This window comes from Rhincodon typus, chromosome 18 (assembly GCF_021869965.1).
Source record: "Rhincodon typus isolate 14 chromosome 18, sRhiTyp1.1, whole genome shotgun sequence".
NCBI lineage: Eukaryota > Metazoa > Chordata > Chondrichthyes > Orectolobiformes > Rhincodontidae > Rhincodon > Rhincodon typus.
In genome coordinates, this window is record NC_063349.1 from 43,947,035 (window position 1) to 43,967,772 (window position 20,738).

At 41.9% G+C, this 20,738-nt stretch overlaps 1 protein-coding gene across 1 annotated transcript in view; it reads left to right on the forward strand.

The window, feature by feature from the left end:
- The window catches only part of cracr2aa (calcium release activated channel regulator 2Aa), a 92,939-nt gene that overhangs the window by 37,847 nt on the left and 34,354 nt on the right, over positions 1–20,738 (forward strand). Inside the window, exons 5-9 of the mRNA XM_048607400.1 lie at positions 1,663–1,774; positions 5,413–5,587; positions 13,508–13,654; positions 17,256–17,346; positions 17,480–17,572. Coding sequence (XP_048463357.1) covers positions 1,663–1,774; positions 5,413–5,587; positions 13,508–13,654; positions 17,256–17,346; positions 17,480–17,572 — 618 coding nt within the window. The remainder of the gene's footprint in view (positions 1–1,662; positions 1,775–5,412; positions 5,588–13,507; positions 13,655–17,255; positions 17,347–17,479; positions 17,573–20,738) is intronic.

A 20,738-nucleotide genomic window follows, 5' to 3' on the forward strand; every position in this document is an offset into this window, starting at 1 on the left:
CCCCTCCACCTGCCTTCCTGCCTGCCCACAGGCCCCTCCACCTGCCTCCCTTGTACATTTGCTTTAGTGTTCTTTTTTTATTTGTCCTGTGAAGGCTAACTGCTTCTATTTTTAGTTCCAATTCGAGTTAATCTCTTTATCTGTGAAAGCCTAGCTGTTGGTAACTTCCTGTTTTTTTTGCCTAATTGTAACTTTTTTTTGATTAGTTTGCTCATCAGTTTAACTATTCCATTCTAATTAAGGAAGCTTTTAATTATCCTCATTTTCTGCTATCAGCCCGGCAATTATCACAACGGGATGTGCTTTAAGGAAACTCTTAAAACTGGGGACAGAGGTGCAAACGTCTAGCTAAGGAATTCCAGAGTTTATTGCCAAGGCACTTCTGCCTATCTAAGCCGTGCCTTCAGTCTCATCTGTAGCAGTCCACACTTGGCTTTTTCTAAAAGATTCATTCATAGAATGTGGGTGCTCCTAACCAGGCCAGTATTTATTACGCAGCCGTAATTGCCCGGAAAGTAATGACCTTGGAGTCAAATGTAGGCCGAACTAGGTAGGGAGAAAAGTTTCCTTCCCTAAAAGGACATCAGTGCTCCTGATGGATTTTCCCCAATAACAGTCATTGGTGCTCCCTTAAATCCACCATTAGCCATGGTGGGATTTGAATTTATGTTCCACAGAGAATTAACCTGGGTCTTTGGATTAACAGCCTGGGTTAATACCACTAGGCCATTGCTTCTCCTTACAGTACAGTAAGAGGTCATTCAACCCACTGTGTCTGCACCAGCTCAACGAATAAGCTACTCATTCTAACCCGACTTACCAGCTCTATTGCTTAGCCTTGCAGATTAAGGTACTTCAAGTACAGACCCAGATTCCTTTTAAATGAATGGAGGGTTTCCACCTCAACCCCCAAACTGGACACTAAATTCCAGATACTCACTGCATACTCATTTTATCACTGGGAGATAAAGGTTTCCTCATGTCCCCCCAATCCTTCTACTGTCACCTCAAATCTGTGTTCTCAGTTAATTGACCCTGTCTGCTGGGGAAACAAGTCTTCCCTGTTGACTCCATCCAAGCTCCTTGTCGTTTTGACCTATCTTTCACTCTCTATGACCTTAATGTCCCCCACCCTCATCTGTGTTAATTCCCAATCCCACATCGCCTTTGCTCACTGACCTGAATCTGCGCCCAGGTCTGAACACTTCAACTTAAAAATCATAATTCCTGTGTTCAAATAGTTTTATTGTCTCATTCCTCCCTGTGACTGGTATTGTCACTAGATTAGTAGTTCATGAACCCCATGTTAGTGCCCTGGGGGCATGTGTTCAAATGGTGGAAGGTGCCATTTGAATTTTAAAATGAAATCTGGAATTGAAAGCAAACAGTATTGATAGTAAAAACCCATCTGGTTCACTAATATCCTTTAGAGACATCGGACATCTTTACTTGATCTGGCCTAAATGTAATTCCAAACCCAAAGCAATGTGGTTGACTCTTAACTACCTTCTGAAGCAAGCCACTCAGATCTAGACCAATTAGGGATGGGCCGGTCAGTGAAGCCCACATCTCATGAATGAATTTAAAACAACCTGACATGTCTAAACAGCTTGATTTTTAAAAATTGCAATAACTTTCTGAGAAAGGTTTGTTTATTTGCAGCACCTTCAGACTGAGCTGTCTCTCAGTTCAAATGAACTGCAGGATGTGTTCGATGCCCTGGATGCTGATCAGAATGGTTCTCTGACACTGGAGGAATTTACCACGGGATTTAGTGAGTTTACAGCCTGAACTTCACCCTTTGGTTTCTGCCATGAGAGTTTATGCCATGACAATTTCTGGACTTTTTTTCTTTTCCATTTACCCATTCATAGAAATTGGGTATCGCTGACTGGCCCAGTATATATTGCTAATCCCTAATTGCCCTGGAGAAGGTGGTGCCTTCTTGAGCAGCTGCAGTTCATTTGCTGTAGGTAGACCCACATTTAGGACCCATTGGGGGAGTGGTGGGGGTTGGGGTTTGGATTTCCAGGATTTTGACCCAGCAACAGTGAAGGAATGGTGATATTTTTGCAAGCCAGAATGGTAAGTGATGTAGAGGGGAACGTGCAGGTGATGGGGTCCCCATGTATTTGCTGCTCGTGTCCTTTTTGATGGTAAGAATCACAGCTGCTGGTGAAGGAGCCTTGGTGAATTTCTATAGTGTGTCTTGTAGATAAAATACACACTGTAGCTGCTGAATGTTTGTAGATATGGTGCCAATCAAGCAAGCTGCCCTGTGCTGGATGGTGTCAAGCTTCTTGAGTGTTGTTGGGGCTGCACCCATCCAGGCAAGTGGGGAGTATTCCATCACACTCCTGACTGGTACCTTGTAGATGGTGGTTAGACTTTGGGGAGTCAGGAAGTGGTGTAGTGGTGTTGATGCTGGACATAACAGCCCCAAAAGCTTTCATTAGAGTTTGTAGACTTTCTTGGCACAATTTGGCCACCTTAGCTAATTCAATGTAAAAGATTGAAGAACTTTAATCAAAAATTGAGCTTCTTGGGTTTATCTAAGTAAAATGTGTGCAGGAAGTTGACTCCTGATCATGTTAACCCAATCAAGTCAGTCACCAGGGCAGAATTTCAGATAATTGTGCTCATTTGTGGATTTTTGAGAACTCAAAATTTTACGTCAAATATTAAACTTTTTTTTCTTTCTGGACACAATGGGCAGCATTTTGAACTCATCTTAGGTGGTTGTAAAGGTGTGGCAGGTGGAGGTGTTGGGTGAGTGGGAACATGGTGGGGTGAGAACCTGCTGTATTTACATGCCCTTTCTACCACCAAAAACATAGCCAGCAGAGGCACATCCGTCCATAATGATACTGTACTGCGCTAGTTAACGGAGAGCCATCATTTGAATAGAACAAAGAGCACAGCACAGGAACAGGCCCTTCGGCCCTCCAAGCCTGTGCTGACACATTTTGCCCTTCCATACTAAAATTGTCTTACAGAATCCGTATCTCTCTATTCCCTTCCTATTCATGTATTCGTCTAGGTGCTTCTTAAATGATGCTATTGTGCCTGCTTCCATCACCTCCTCTAGCAGTGTGTTTCAGGCACTCACCACCCTTTGTGTGAAAAACTTGTCTCACTCATCTCTTTTAAACTTCCCTACACCCCCCTCACCTTGAACCTATGTCCCCATGTAATTGACCCCTCCACTCCATCCATGCCATTCATAATCTTATAAACTTTTATCAGGTTGCCCCTCAACCTCCTGCATTCCAGCGAAAACCATCCCAGTCCATCCAACCTTTCTTCATAGCTAAAATCCCCCATAGAGGGTGGCACGGTGGCTCAGTGGTTAGCACTGCAGCCTCACAGCACCAGGGACCCGGGTTCAATTCCACTGTTGGGCGACTGTCTGTGTGGAGTTTGCCCATTCTCCCTGTGTCTCCATGGGTTTCCACTGGGTGCTCTCGTTTCCTCCCACAGTCCAAAGATGTGCAAGCTAGGTGGATTGGCCATGTTAAATTGCCTGTAGTCTTCAGGGATGTGTAGATTGGGGGGGATGGGTGTGGGTGGGATGCTGCAAGGGTCGGTGTGGACTTGTTGGGCCAAAGGGCCTGTTTCCACACTGCAGGGATTCTATGATACCAGGCAACATCCTGGTAACCTTTTCTGTATCTGCTCCAAAGCATCTACATCCTTCTGGTAGTGTGGTGAGCAGAACTGTGTGCAATATTCCAAGTGTGGTCTAACTAAAGTTCTATAAAGCTGCAGCATAACTTTCTTGTCCTTACACTCAATACCCCTTCCAATGAAGGCAAGCATGCTATAGGCCTTTTTTTACTACCTTATCTACCTGCGCTGCCAGCTTCAGTGATCTGTGGACCTGCACACCCAGATCCCTCTGCATATCAGTACTCGTAAGGATTCTGCCATTCACTGTATAATTTCCACCTGTACTTGACCTTTTAAAATGCAACATCTCACATTTGTCCAGATTAAACTCCATCTGTCATTTTTCTGCCCATGCCTCCAACTGATCTATATTCTGCTGTATCCCCGACAATCCTCCTCACTATCCGCAACTCCACTAATCTTTATATTGACTGCAAACTTACTAATTAGACCAGCTACGTTTTCCTGTAAATTATTTATGTAGATCATGAGGAGCAGAGGTCCCAACATTGATCCCTGTGGAACATCACTAGTTACAACCCTCCATTCCAAAAAGCATCCTTCCACTGCTACCCTCTGCCTCCTAAGACTAAGCCAGTTCTGTACCCATCTTGCCAGCTCATCCCGATACCACGTGAGTTCACCTTTTGTACCAGTCTGCCATGAGGGACCTTGTCAAAGGCTTTACTGAAGTCCATGTAGATAACATCAACTGCTTTCCTCCCATCAATCATCTTTGTCACCTCTTAAAAAAACTCGATTAAGTTAGTGAGGCATGACTTCCCCCACACAAAACCATGCTGTCTATTGCTAATAAGTCCACTTGTTTCTAAATGTGGATAGATCTTGTCCCTGAGAAACTTTTCCAATAATTTCCCTACCATTGACGTGAGACTCACAGGCCTGTAATTTCCTGGATTATTCCTGAAACCTTTTGTAAACATTGGGACAACATTGGCTATTCTCCAGTCCTCTGGGACTTCACGTGTGGCCAAAGAGGATACAAAGATGTCTGTCACTGCTCCAGCAATTTGTTCTCTTTCTTCCCTCAATATTCTGGGATAGATGCCATCAGGACCCAGGGACTTATCTACCTTAATACTTTTTAAGATGCACAACACCTCTTCCTTTTTAATAGCAACTTGGCTTAAAAAGTCGACACTCCCTTCCCTGAGATCATCCTCCATCAATTCCTTCTCTTTGGTGAATACCGACCCACAAGTATTCATTTAGGACCTCACCCACCTCTTCTAGCTCCACACATAGATTCCCTCCTTTGTCCTTGAGTGGCCTGACCCTTTCCCTAGCTAACCTCTTCCTTTTTATATATATATAAAAAGCCTTGGGATTCTTCTTAATCCTGCTTGCTAATGACCCCTTTTATCCCTTCTAATTCCTTTTTTAAGTTCTTTCCCACTTCCCTTACATACTTCTAGGGCTTCATTAGTTCCAGTCCTCCTAGACCTTACATATGCTTCCTTTTTCTTTTTGACCAAGGTCATAACATTCCCTTGAATAACTCGATCAAGCCAGAAAGTGCCTGTTCCCTAAATTCCTGAGTGGGAATTTATGGGTTTAGAGAGAGGGCAATGTGAGGTGGGGGGGTGATTCTGTGGGACCAGTGAAGTGATTCCTGCACTGAGCCAGTACAGGAACAATAGGCAGAAGGGCCTCCTTCTGTGCTGTAATCACTCCATGATGTGTTTACTGATTCAGAAATGTTTGGAATTTTTACACATTCAGGTCAGTTCCTGTTTGGGGAAAAGATCGTTGTAGACAAGTTAAGGAGAAGACAGGATCAGCCTGAGAGCTTGTATCTGGATCAGTGTACCCAACAGTTGGTAACAGCTGATGACGATGAGGAACACCACTTCCAAACCATGATGGGGAACCTGGGAGCAAGGAACCTCTTTAAAGAGTGAGTGAAATGTCACAATACACAGTTGGATATTTGTGGCTGTATTTTCAAGGAAGGATCCTACACTATGCCTGCATACATGTTCAATGGTTAATAGGGAAAGTGGATGGAACATTGGATTTTATTTCAAGTTGAATGGAGTACAAAACTAGGGAGGTATTTGCTAAAACTATACAAGGCATTAGTCAGACTGTACCTGGAACTGTGAAAGTTTTGGTTTCCTTGTCTAAGGAAAGATATATTGGCATTGGAGGGAGTGCTGCATTTAGTCCATATCCCTTTAAACCCTGGTTCATCCTGGTTACGGAGAGATGTTCTCATGAGGTGACGTTGAGTAAATTGGCTTACACCCATTGGAATCTAAAAGAATTAGAGAAGACCTTGTTGAAACGTACAGAATTGTTAATGGGCCTTCACAGGGATAGATGCAGAAAGGACGTTTCCTCTTGTGACAGAGGCTAGGACCACAAGGAATAATCTCAGAGTAAGGAGTCATCCACTTAAGACAGAAATGAGGAGAAATTTATTCTCTCACAGGATTGTGAAACTAAGAAATTCTTTGCTGCAGAGGGCTGTTGAGGCGTTAAGTATGTACAAGACTGAGCTAGACAGACTTTTAATCAGGAAGCGAATCAAGGGTTTTGGAAAAGGAAGGAAAGTAGAGTTGAGGATTATCAGATCAGCCATGATCTCACTGAATGGTGGTGCAGACTAGAGGGGCTGAATGGCCTAATTCTGCTCCTCCTATGTCTTATGGTCATAAGGAAATGAGCAATTCATTTAATTGGACAATGTTGTTGATAACCATTTGCCATTTATGTGGTTGGAATATATTTTTAAAGAGGAATTTATTGAGTCAATGACAGGCAATGTAGGGGCAGGAAGAGGCCCTTCCGCCCATTGAATCTGTTCCACTGTTGATTAAGATCATGGTTAATCTGGATGTGGTCTCATCTGCACTTCCCTGTCTGTTAAAAATGTTAATTCAGCCGTGAATAGATGTAAAGAGCCAGCCTCCACTTACCACCTGGGAAAGAAAATTCAACATTCTAACGATTCTCTGGGAGGAAAAAAAAGTCTTCATCCCTGTCTTAAATTATGAAACCATATCCCTGGTTTTAATCTCCGCTACAAGAGGAAACATTGTACTGGTCCAGTTCCCTCAAGATCTTCCATGTTCCAAAAGTGAATCAAGTGGACCTTTCCTATATTGCTTCTAATGCCATTATATTGTTTTTCAAATAAAGGCACCAAAACTAGTAACTCCAGATACAGTTTCACCAAGGTCCTGTGCCACTACAGTAAAACATAAAAACTTAAAAATTTATATTTCAATTCCCTTGTAAAAATCACCATATTCCATTATTGTTTGTGCCCTTCGCAATAGCCACCAGTCCAAGGCTGTCCCTCATGTCCAGCCTTTCAACTTTGTATTTTAAAAAAATCTCCTGCCAACCTCAACAAATTATGTTTATAAAGGTGTGACTTAGCAAAAACACCTCAAGGTGCCTCACAGGAATAAGATCAAACAAAATGTAATGCTGTACTACAGAAGGAGTCAGACAAGGAGATTTTAAGGGTTGTCTTAAAGGAGTAGTGGGAAGTGAAGAGTTGGAGAGGTTCAGAGAAAGGAATTCCAGATTGTATGACTCAGGCAGTTGAACTCACCCGCATCACCACCACCAACTCTCCCCACGAGAAAAGACAACATTCCTGCTCTTCTCTCCCTCTGCCATAATGTACATTTGTATGTGTGAGAGATTGAGAGGAGGTGGGGGAGTGTTTATAAAGGGATTGTAGTTTTGATTTATAGTGTCATAGAGTCATTGAGATGTGCAACATGGAAACAGAACCTTCAGTTCAACTCATCCATACCGACCAGATATTCTACATTAATCTAGTCTCATTTGCCAGCATTTAGCCCGTATCCCTTTAAACCTTTCCTATTCATGTACCCATGCAGATGCCTTTTAAATGCTGTCATCGTACCAGACTCCACCATTTCCTCTGGCAGTTCATGCCACACACACATCACCCTCTGCGTGAACAAGTTCCCCCTTAGGTCCCTTTTAAATCTTTGCCCTCTCACCTATGCCCTCTAGTTTTGGACTCCACTACCCTGGGAAAAAGACTTTGGCTATTCACCCTATCCAAAGCCCTCATGATTTTATAGACCTCTATAAGATCACCCTCATCCTCCGATACTCCAGGGAAAATAGCTACAGCCTATTCAGCCTCTCCAAATCCTCCAACCCTGGCAACATCCCTGTAAATCTTTTCTGAACCCTTTCAAATTTCATAACATCCTTCCTATAGCGGTAGTATAATATGCCGACAGTGTATAATTAGTTACCTGTACCTAGAGTCTGATTACTTATAGATAAACTGGGGATTTTGTGTATTATTAAAACATCTTTAATTTTGGTGACTCCGGGAATAGTGAGGTTTGATTTCCCATAGGCTATTGCAGTGAGTAATGACGTTGGAAATATTCTGACAACTCCCTCAAATTCTCTGTTCTAAAAAGTCAGTTGTCGTCTGTCAAGTTTTAATACAGCACATTTTTTATCATAATGTGTATCCGTTTAAATACTGGGATTGGTAAAGTAGAATTTTATACAGGGGTAATTTGTAGGCTAGCCATGGCTTAGTTGGAATAATCTCACCTCTTAACATTTTCAGTCAAGTCCCACTCCAGAATGTGAGCACGGACATCAAGGCTGACACTCCAGTGCAGTGCTGAGGGAGTGCTGTACTGCCGGAGGTGCCCTCCTGTGGATGAGATGTTAAACCTGTTGTCCATTTGAGGATTCAAGAGGGCGTTGGACAATTGCTTAAATAGAAATATTATGTAGATTTACAGGGAGAGGATTGGAGAGTAGAATTAAATTATGATGTTCTTTTGGACAGCCATGATGGACCAAATCCCTTCAAGCTTGCTCTACCATTCTATATGATCGTGACTGATCAACCAACTCAGTCCCCTCTTCCTGTTTTGTCCCCATACCATTTGATCCCTTTAGCTCCAAGAACTATACCTATCTGCTTCTTGAAAACATTCAATGTTTTGGCCTCAACCACTTTCTGTGCAGAAATTACAGCATTAATTTTAATTTCATAATCTTAACGATCTGTATCAAGTCACCCGTGAAGCTTTCGGTACAGGGCATTCTGCTATAAGGCGTGTTCCAGCAACTTGAATTGGCTACAACACGACTGATGAATAGGGGAGCACTATGTCTAAAATGCAAACTTGTGTTGGCTATAATGTGATTCCATTGGTGACCTTATTGTTGATGTTTTGGAAGATATTTTTAGAAAATATTGCAAGAAAAACATCCTGGATAATGCGCCAAGCCATCCTCCCACCATTGGTGAGCTTTTTCTACCCCCAAGCACAACCTCTCTCTTTCCACCCATGGACCAGGGTGCAATAGCAGCTTTAAAGCTTATTATTTAAGGTGTGCATTTAAGGGGATGATTGCAGCCACTTAGGGGGATAAGGACAGTGTTCTTCAATTTTGAAAGAGCTTTAACATGAAGAATGCAATTGACATTATCATGAAGTCCTGGGGTGATGTCAGTAAGGACTGCTTGCATGTAGTTTGGCAGAAGCTTCTCCCAGATTTTTTTCAAGATTTTAAAACCTTTGATCCATCAGAGGAGCTCCCAAGGATCAAAGAACATTGTGCTGATCTTGCAAAGCAAGTTGAATTTGAAGAAGTGGAGAGTGAAGTTGTTGAAAAGCTGCTTGAGCCTCACTGTGAAAATCTCTCTACAGCTGATCTACAACAACTTGTTGCTGAGGGGGAAGCGGAAGCTGGAGATGAAGAAGATAAAGTCCAGGATACAGCACCACAAGAACTTTCCACTTCTGTTTTGTCTTTTATCCTGAGGGAAAATGAGAAACAGTTGCAGCTGTTAGAGGACAGTGATTACAATGCAGAACGCAGCAGGGTAGCAGTTCATGGAATAAGATCTTATTTGGCACCCTATGAACAGCTTCTTCGTGAAAGAAGAAAAAGGGCAAAGCAGCAAAAACTGGATGTCTTTTTTAAGCTAACCCACAAGAAGACAATGAACTACAGCCATCCACTTCTGCATTAAATATTTTTCGCCCTAACCCTGCAAACAAAACTCACCTGTAGGTGATGATGATGATGACGACGACCCTCAGTCCCTGCATTAACAGCAGAGCAACCTCAAAATCTCTTCCCCCATCAAGTCTTCTTGACATTTTTTCAAGATAAGGTGTTAAAAATGTACTTATATTTCATTATTAGGTATGAATTAAACATTTATTCAAACTGTGCTGTCCTTTGTGTTAGGCTTTTGAGAGATTTTTGAGCGATTTTGAGTGATATTTTATGGTGGCCTGTCCCTAATCTCGCTTTTCCCCTAGGCCCCGTTATTTCTATAGCGTGATTTTCTATAACACAGTGTTGTGCAGGAATGCAACTGTCACATAATAGCAGGACCCCTTGTATTCTACAGTCCTTTCATTTGTACCAGACAAGTCTAGCATCTTGGGTCTGGCTTCATTCTAATAAATCTTTTCTGCACCTTCTTCAGCTGCTGTCTGTACTTTGTATAATATAGAGAACTGTTCACAAATTCTTGACTATCCTCTAACCAAGGTTCAACACAATATAGCAGAACCCATTTCTGAAGAAGGGTCCGGACCTGAAACGCCAACTTTCCTGCTCCTCTGATGCTGCCTGGCCTGCTGTGTTCCTCCAGCTCCACACGGTGTTATCTCTGACTCCAGCATCTGCGGTTCTTACTATCTCTTTAGCAGAACCTTTCTGCTTTATATTTCTGCCTGTTTAAAAATAAACCGCGGCAGATACACAAGAACAGCATGTTGTAGATGCTAGAATTCTGGAATGATGAAAGAAAATGCTGGAAATACTCAGCAGATTAGGCAGCATTTGTGGAGAGAGGAGCATGAGTTAACGGTTCAGGTCAATGACCTTTCATCAGAACCCCAGTGTTTAGCTTGAGTCGTAGAATTATACAGTACAGAAGAGGCCCTTCAGCCTATCAAGTCTGTACCACCAAAGGTGCATTAAATCTACATGAGTCCCACTTTCCTGCACTAAGTTCATAGCCTTGAATGTTATGACATTTCAAGTGCTCATCCAAGTGGCTTTTAACGGTCCTACCCTTCCAGTCAGTGCATTCCAGACCTCCTCCACCTTCTGGGTGAAAAATGTTTTTCTCAAATCCCCTCTGGCTTTCACTCATAATTATGTCTCCTAGTTATTGACACTTTCCCTAAGGGGAACAGCTGATTTCTATCCACCCTGTCCATGCTCCTCAATCTTATACACCTCTATCCGGACCCTCTCAACCTTTTCTGCTCCAAAGAAAACAACCTGAGCTTATCCAGCCTCCCTTGAAAGCTGAAATGCTCCATCTCAGGCTCCATCTCAGTCCTGGTGAATCTCTGCTGCATGTCTGTCAAGTGCAATCACATCTTTCCTACAGTGTGGTGACCGGAACTGCATACAGTACTCTAGCTGTGGTCCAACCAAAATTCTGTACAGCTCCAACATATTCCCACATGCCCATCTAATTCAGCCTGGTGATAAACCCAATGTATTGGGGGTTATAATCTTGTCAGTGAAGTGATGCAAAGTTGCAGATTTGAAAATGTGATTTGTAATCTGCCTCTGTAAAGGGTGTGTATGTCAGAATGATCCAGTTGTTTGAATCTTGTTACAAATGTTATGCTCATCAGGACAAGGGCAACAATACCAAATTTCAAACAATCACATTTTAAACTACTTTGGGATGGTCTCAATGCTTTTATTTCCAGGCAGTACCCAAGGTTGCTGAAAGAGGACACTGAAGAAACTCTATAGCCTAAAGGCAACAATTTCCAATTCCCCTTAAACATCTCTCGGAGGAGAATGTGGTTGTAAATACTAAGAGACGACCTGTCAGTTGGGATAAACTAACTGAGTATTGAGAAGCAAGGACAGCCAGTACAGGTTCGGTAAAGGCTATGCATGTTTAACAAATGACTTTTATTAAGCAATGACAGCTGGAACACCAGGAATGCCATTGATATCGAACCACTGAGAGGATACAGCACAGAAAAAGGCCACTCGGCCTGTTATGCCCATTCCAGCACTCTGCAACAGCAACACTCTGGGTCTCACTGCCCTGCTCTTTTCCTCTAGCTCTGTTTTCTATTTTCTCTCTCTCCTCGGGTGCTCATCCAAATCGCTTTTGAAAGTCACATTCTCACACAGTGTAAATCCAAATCCTAACCACTTGCTTGGAAGATTAGGTTGGGATTGATATAGGGCTATGAGGAGAGAGCGGGAATTAGGATTAATTTGAGATTGATACAAGGCTATGGGAAGAGAATGAGGCAATTAGTTTGGAATTGATAGAGGGATATTTGGAGAGAGAGTGAGGCAGTGGGATTAGTTTGAGATTTATGCTGGACTTTGGTGTTTTGAGTTGGATATGATCTCTTTCAGATGGAAATTATAGAAAATGGAAAATCCCAGTTCCTGCCTTTTAGCATCCTTTGAAACATCAGCTGATCTGTGGTGATAAGTTGTTGGAGGGGATTCTGAGAGATTGAATTTGCATGCATTTGGAAAGGCAAGGACTGATTCGGGATAGTCAACATCGCTTTGTGAGCGGGAAATTGTCTCACAAACTTGATTTAGTTTTTTGAGGATGTAACCAAAAAGGTTGATGAAGGCAGAGCAGTAGACATTGTCTACATGGACTTTAGTAAAGCCTTTGACAACGTTCCTCATGGTTGACTGGCTAGTAAAATTAGATCACATGGGATTCACGGAGACTTATCAATTGGATACAAAATTGGCTTGGCGGTAGGAGACAGACTGTTTCAATTTGCTCTTGTACAGCGTAATGTAAATGGTACTTTTATCTGTTTTAGGTATCATAAACTTTGATGTTCTGTTTAAAATACATTGGCAGCCTTTTCTGAATGTTCAGTCACTGACCAGCAAGGTAAACAAACTGTAAAAATAAAAGTTATGACTATCAACCAGGTTTCACTGTGGGATCTGACTTGTCCAGTGTTACCATCAGCTGGGATCATAACTCCTGTCTCTTGCCTTCATTGTCCTTGTCTCTGGATAAAATCATGCCTGCTGCACAAAAGCACAGCTTCAAATTTCACCAGGCCAGCTGGTGTCATTTAAATTCGATTAATAAATCTGAAATCTAAAAGTTAGCCTCAATAATTGTGACCATCACAACTGTCATCAATTGTCACCAAAACCCAATCCACTCATTCCCTTTTAGGGAAGTAAACCCACCGTCCTAACCTGATCTGGCCTACATGTGACTCCAGGCCCAAATCAATGTGGTTGACTCTTAACTGCCCTCTAAGATGGCCAATGAGCCACTCAGTTCAAGGGCAATTAGGGACAGGCAGCAAATGCTGGCCTTACCCATTGACACCCATATTTACTGAAAGAATTAAAAAAAAAGAAGTGTTACTACAAGAGTAGATGCTTATAACAAATTTAGGTTTCAAAAATTAGTACTCTGGTTAGTAACGTAATGATCTTGCACCCCTGTTATTGATGTTACTGCTACTTTTCTTTCAGGGCAGAGAGACCTGGATGTCAAGTAGATGATTCAATACAGTGCCTAATATTTAATTCCAGTGACCACAGTGAAGCTCAAACCACTTCGTGTCATCAATAACCGTCAGTTTTTCTGTGTAAATGTAATGATAAAAATCAAAATGTTGTATAAAGTAAGACCAAGTGTAATACCTTCAGGTGGGAACTGAATGAAAGTCTGTGTCCCTTGACCTAATCATTCCCTGTCCTATAACCTTGAGGAATCCGAACTGCCTTGTAGAGTCTCCCAGCAGGTCAGTTCACGTGAAAATATCAAATAAAATTGTGCATTTTTCAGTCAACAAGAAATCCGAAACTTATGGACACATCTGAGAAAGGATGGACCACATTTACTTACTCATTTTGAAGAATTCCTGGAAAGAGTTTCTATTCAGATTCAAGAAGCCAACGAGGAAAGGGAAATGATGGAATTTGCTCTAAAAAGGTTTGTTTGATCTCTAACAATCTCCGTCTCCAAGTGACTTAGAATATATATGACAAAGGGAAAATATATGCTTTCACACATCATCTGAAATTTTCTTTCAAGTTACCAGTTAACAATACTCCAGTAATAAATGGTGCTATTTCATTCATTACACATTTTCAATATGGAAATATAAGATGGGAATCTATTGCAGGAGACAGCAGCCTTGCTGGAGAATCTGAAACTGAGTGGAAACAGGTTGGCTAAATTGGAGAAGTAATGTGTAGGATCTGTCCAGTAACATGGCTCTGAATGGGCCCGTTTGCCTTTCCTGCCTCTACGCAAATAGTATCTCTGTTACCTGCAGATGCCTGTCTTAGCACTGCTGCCCCATTGCTCTGGGGTCTGATTTTAGCCCTTTGATTGGTGACTGACCCTGGATCTAATGTGTCAGTGTTGGCTCCTGAGGTTGTTCCCTGACCCTTTCCACCTTAGGATCCCCATTATTCTGTTGTTTGGGTTTGGTTGTATCTGGAAGTGAGATTGATAAAGATAGCAGGACTCTTGGAAGTCGGCAAGTGCTAACTTCCATTCAAACTGGTAAATATTAACAACGTACAGGACATTGTTCTCAAGATTTCACACAAGGCTTCTGGAGAGAACCATCTGCCAGGAGACGTGATCTTAGATCACTTCCCTGATGACGTAGACTCTCTTATTTACATTTTTGGATTTACCTTTTACACTAGAGGATCTATGCCCCTCAGACTGTTCCATCAGCCCCTTCCTCTGATCTATCACTCTCAGACGATGCAAACTTCACAATTCCTTGTGTATTAGGTCATTGCAAGATGGCTGACTATCCATATTGAAGTGACATCTCACTCCCTCGCTGCTCAGGACAAGAACAGAAAGCACTGGAGAAACTCACCAGTTGTGGCAGCATCTGTGGCGAGAGAAACAGAGCGACAGTTTCACATGCAACGTGACTTCTTCAGAACTGAAGTGGGCTGGATAATGGATGGGTTTCATGCTGCAGAAAAGTGTGGGAGGAAGAGCAAGTGGAACAGACGGGAAAGGTGTCCACAGCAAAATAAAAGAATAGTGCTTAATAGCATAGAGGAGATGAGGGAAATGGGGGCTTAAGAGTTTCTCCAGACTTTACTGTTTTCATTTCAGATCTCCAGTGTCCTCTCTACTTTGCTTTTATCCACTGGTTAGGAATCTGACAGCTCATAATCATATTTCCAAAATAAATTGTGCATTCCACATGCATGCAAATGATTGTCACCTGCCTTTGTAATAACTTCCACAGGTTCCCTGTCACCTTCCTGTGAGATTGCTACCACACTCTGTATTCCCACTGACCATTTGATTCCTCCATCAGTTTCCACCGTTAAAGTGAGAGCTGACCTGATGGAAACATAGAAGATCCTGAGGGATCCTGACAGAGTGGACCCAGAGAGGACATTTCCTCTTGTGGAAGAATCTGGAATGAGGGGTCACTGTTTCATAATCAGGGGTCTCCCATATAAAATGGAGACAAAGCAATTTATTTTTTTTCCTCACAAAGAGCCGTGATCCTTTCGAATTCTATCCCTGAGAAGGTGGAGGTAGTAGAGTCTTTCAAAATCTTTAAGGCAGAGGTAAATTGGTTCTTGATAAACCACAGGGGTGTAGTTTTTAGGTTACAATTAGATTAGCCATGATCTTATTCAAGGGTAGAGTGGACTCAAGAGGCTGAATATCCTACCCCTGTTCTCATTTGTATGTTTGTACATAGGTATGTTGGTAAAATAAAATCTCATTGAAGCATGTACGATCCTGAGGGAAGGGGGTTTTACAGGATAGATGCTGAGAGGATGTTTATGCTTCATGGAATCTAGAAATTGGAGGAGCACAGCTTCGGAATGAAGGATTCCCATTTAAGATGCTCTCATCCTTGGACCTGTGATGTCCCATCTTCTGCCCGAGCACTTGTGCCCATTTGCTAATCACAATGAAGATGTTTCCAATGGTCCAATCCCCTAAACTACACATGACATCAATTCCCCCTCACTCTCTGCCCCACCCCACTGCCTTCTGCTGTTTTCCCATCTCTTTGCTCTGCCCCTTTGTCTTCCTACCCACCCCTTTGCCCCTGTTGCACTCCTTGACCTCCAACCCTGCTCCCTTTTTTCTTGCTGTTCCACAGAAACCCACCTGGTCTGATTTGATTAGATTTCTCAACCCTGACAATCAAAACTATAAGATGTTTGTTCCTCCTGTTTCGATCAGTTTAATCTCTATGGTCTGCTGTCACCATATTGTACTGTGTCTAGCACCTATTAATCACAGAAGTTGCTGGAAAAGCTCAGCAGGTCTGGCAGCATCTGGGAAAAAAATGTCAGAGTTAACATTTCAGGTCCGGTGACCCTTCCTCAGAACTGATGGTGGCTGGGAAAATGTTGGTTTATATGAAGAAGGTAGGGAGGGAGAGGGGGTAAGGAGTAAGCAATAGGTGGGGGTAGAGCCCAAAGAGAGAGAAGAGCAGTTTGATAGACAACGGAGTGGATAACGATCTCGCTAGGAGGGTGAGTAGCTGCTAATGGAGACTGTTAGTAGCTAACAATAGGTAGTGTGTAATGGCAAACTATGTGATAACAAGGCCTGGTGTGTGGGGTAGTGGGCTAGGACATTTTTTAAAAATTCATTCACAGGATGAAGGTGTTGCTGGCTAGGCAGCATTTATTGCCCAGAGGGCAGTTAAGAGTCAACCACATTGCTGTGGGTCTGGAGTCACATGACTGCCTGATCCAGGTAAGGATGGCAGTTTCCTTCCCTGAAGGACATTAGTGAACCAGACGGGTTTTTCCAGCAATCGACAACTGATTCATGGTCATGATTAGATTCTTAATCCCAGATATTTATTGAATTGAAATTCCTCCATCTGCTGAGGTAGGTTTTGAATCCAGGTCTCTAGAACATTATCTGGGTCTCTGGATTAACAGTCCAGCGATAATACCACTAGGCCATCGCCTCCCCACTGGGAGAGTTAGGCCCTAAAATTATTGAACTTAGCATTGAGTCCGGAGGGCTGCAAGGTCCCCAAGCGGCAAAGGAGGTGTTGTTCTTCAGCTTGCACTGAGCTTGACTGGAACACTGCAGCAAGTGAGCTTTTCCAGCAACTTCTGATTTTGTTCCTGATTTACAGTATCTGTAGTTCTTTTGGTTTTTACTTACTAATCACAGCTAGACTCTGCAGTCCATTATCTAAAAGACCTTTAGCAAGGTCAGAACAACCTTCCTTAAAGCAATAATCTACACAGGGAGCAAACAAACTCAACTCTCCTGTGCTCCCCAGCAATTGACCACAGCGTTCGGTAAGAGTTTTGAGGTTGTAACTGAGTTATGAAAATTCTAATGGGAAATTTGACAAAGAGAATTAAGAAATGGAGTTTGAGAATTTTGAATGCTTTGGACTTTCTGCCTCTTTGATATGGTTGATTCTTGTTCTTAGCTCAAAAAAATGTGACTGTGAGAATTCAGGGCAGTGGCTGGCTGTTCAACTTGAGTTAGGCTTGTTTCATTTACAGCTTAGTTCAGAAATGTTAATGCATGTGAATTTATTGATTATTTACAGAAAAGCAGCAGAATACAGTGAAGAAATAAAACAGCTTTATAATGAAATGGAGCAACAAATAAAAAGTGAAGAAAATAAAATATTTCAGAAAGTACGAACTTTTTATTAAAAATTGTGAAGTGTGAATGATTTCAAATACAGATTTATACATTCATTTCAAATGTATGTTTTAGATACTCTAATTGATTTTATATTTGAGGATTGTGTCTCTTTCATTTGTTTAGAATTCAGATTCGAAGTCACGATGCCAAGAACTGGAATATTTGCTGAGTGTTAAAGAAAAACAACATGAGGAACTTATTGAAAAGCAGAATAGGGTAAACTGGGTGCAGTTTCTGACATAACTGCTGTACAGCCTCGCTCTGATATTATATCTTCTTGTTCCAGAGATCCCCGACTATTGTATTAAACCTCCCCTCCGATGTCTTGGCTCAGTCTTTCCTCACTAAACCGATTGGATATTAGGAGAATGAGAGGTGATCTCACTGGATTATACAAGATCCTGCCAGTGGGGTGGTGAGGTGTGGGAAGCTTGACAGGGTAGACACTGAGAGGATTGTGGGGTAACCTGGAATTAGGGGATACAGTTATTGAGGGGATCGCCCTATTTAAAAGAGAGATAAGGAGGAATTTCTTCTTTCAGAGGGTCATTAGTCTTTGGAATTCTCTTCCCCAGAGAGCGACAGTTTAATATTGTCATGAGTGAGTTAGATATTTTTATGATTCACAGCCAAGTTGAGGGTTATTGGTGACAGGTAGGTAAAAGACTCAGATCAGTCATGATCTCATCTCATTAACTGGTGGTGGAAAGTTTGAGGGGCCGAATGGCCTGCTGTTGCTCTGATTTCTTATGATCTTAATTCATACGAGTTTATAAACTCCTTCATTATTTTAAACAGTTTGATCATACCTGCTCACAATCATTTAAAGTGAAGGAAATATAAGCTTATGTAACCTGTCTTCATAACTTTACTCTTGTAGCCCTGGTAACATTCTGCATTGAGCCCATCACCCCTTCCCACAGGCCCATCATATATTTCCTAGGGTGTGGTTCATAATCAAACATGCTTTCTCTAGGTGCAGTCTGGCCAGAGGTTAACATAATTGAAGCATTCCTCCCAATCCTTGTATTTGAAGCTCCTTGAAGTTTAGGCCAATATTCCTTTTTCACCTTTCCGATTCCAATTTGTACCACTAGTGTTTGGTGAGATTTGTATGTGGACCACTAAATTTCTCTTATCATCCACATTTGGTAGCTTCCCTTCATTTAGAAACACTTCAACCTTTCTATAAAAGAGAATGGTCTTGCCTTTTCCAACATTGGAATCCCATTTACTACAGAGCAGTCCTTATCAGTGACACCATCAATGAGGTTAATTAGATGTGTTTGAGCCTTAAGAAGTGCACGCAGACTGTCTTTGATTGGCTAATATTTGTGTAACTGTTTTGGCGCTCTCTCTCCCTAATGAGACGCTCTGGTAACTTCTCCACAGCTGCCAGAAATGTACAGGTCTATTGTTGCTGCGGCTCTCTCTTCCCACCATTCTTAAACAATAGGAGCATGTGCAAATTCCTCTTATAAGAGACAGAGAATCCCAGCGCTGCCAGGATCTTATAATATTGGATATGACCTAGGACTTTTTGGGTAGATTCGTCACTACCAATCCTTCATTAGTCTAAGCTCTTGATAACGTCTTAGACAGAAGGTACGCTTAATCGTGATGAAACAGGAAATAACTTGTTACTTCACATCTTAGATACACAATTATCTCTTGTGAGACAGCAGGCTCAACTTACGATTTTTGCTTTTCTTCAACTTAAGAGTTAATACACTTCAGTATAGCTACATGCCATTAACACTAACAGTAGTCACTTACCCACAGTCTAGTGAACACATGGGTGAGCTTAGAGGGCACTAGTTAGCTCAGCCCAGGAACAGTCCTTAATGTTCCCCTTGGCCAGAGTTTGTCTTGTGATATCACTTAACCCTTTCTGCTACTAACTCCCTTGCATAAGTCTTGAGTAAACATTACCACAGTTTCCAAACTTACCGAACTCCACAAGATTGTAGAAGTTCTCATGAAGAATCACCAGGCCCAAATTGTCAACTCTGTTTTTGCTCTGCAGATGCTGCCAAACCTGCTGAGTTTCTCCAGCACTTTCTGTTTTTGCTTCTTTTAACATTCTGATCGGGACACTGTTGGCCCACCAGAGTCTTGCCCAGTCAGTTCTGTAGATCGTGAGCAGACTTTAGGAAGTCAGGAGATTCCTAGCCTGTGACCTGCTCTTGTAGCCACTGTATGTATATACAGCAGGCTGCAAGACGATGAGAGCAGGTGGCCAGGGATGGCACTTGGGGCAGGGTCGAGTCCTTGTGAGGAATGTGAGTCCAGCATAGCCAGGCACTTATGGACTGTGGTGTTGAACTGTTAACGTGTTTCTTTGTTTTTCTACTTTTTAGTAAGAAGGATTATAATGTTTAACTTTTTAACTTTGTTTTCCTTATTTTCTGCTTTGTAACTGAGATTCTGTACCAAGGTACCTTTGTACCTAAGATGATGCCATAAGTGGTGACTTGTAAACTTTTCACTGCACTTATGTGAGTACATGTGATAATAAACCCAATTCCTAATTACTTTATGGCTAGTCCAGTTCAGTTTCTGGTCTATGGTAATCCCCATGATGTTGGTAGATGCCCATTATCATCCTGTTTACTTTTATTCTTGTTTTGGACATCAGCATTATAAATTACCAAGGAAAGAAGCAATAGTGAAATTTTCTTCAGAAGCTATTTTGAGGGAAGTCATAATAGTCTGAATTGAATGGAAAATAATGGACAAATTATTGTGAGCAGAGCAGAGTGGTAGTAACAAGAGATCTATCGATCAATTTTCTTAGTGTCTAAGTGTAATATATTAAAAATCCTGTCTCTGTGCATTTTTTTCAATTTGAACAGAAGTTCTTTTCTCCAGCCATGATTGGATGTATTTTGTTTATTCAAAATATGACTGTAACTGCAGCATCCATGCACACTCCAGTCTTTGCCAATAACATTCAAAATGCTTGATGAAAATGTTTTGCTTGGAAATTTTTTTGCCTCAGTTGCTGAAATTTGAAGTGACGGGGGCTGTTTGCTCTAGATTAGTTTCTTTGCTGTCATTGGGTTGAAAGCTTGGCATTCCCTTCCTGACAGCTCTGAAGGTTACTCTACACCCCAAGGTCTGTAGCAGTTCAGGAAGGCAGCTCACCATCACCTTCCCAAGGGCAACTGGGTGTACAATGAGGGTTGTCCCAGCCAGCAATGCCCATGTTCCGTGAACAAATTGCAAAAAATATTCTCATAATCTGTTCTCAGTTCTTCCCAAGTCAATTTTTATTGACTGTTTCTCAAAGTAAAGATTAGTTCAAAAGGGAAAAATAAATTCCATTTTACTTCAAAGTATATTGAGCTATGCCACAACATGCCATGTTGCTTGAACTTTG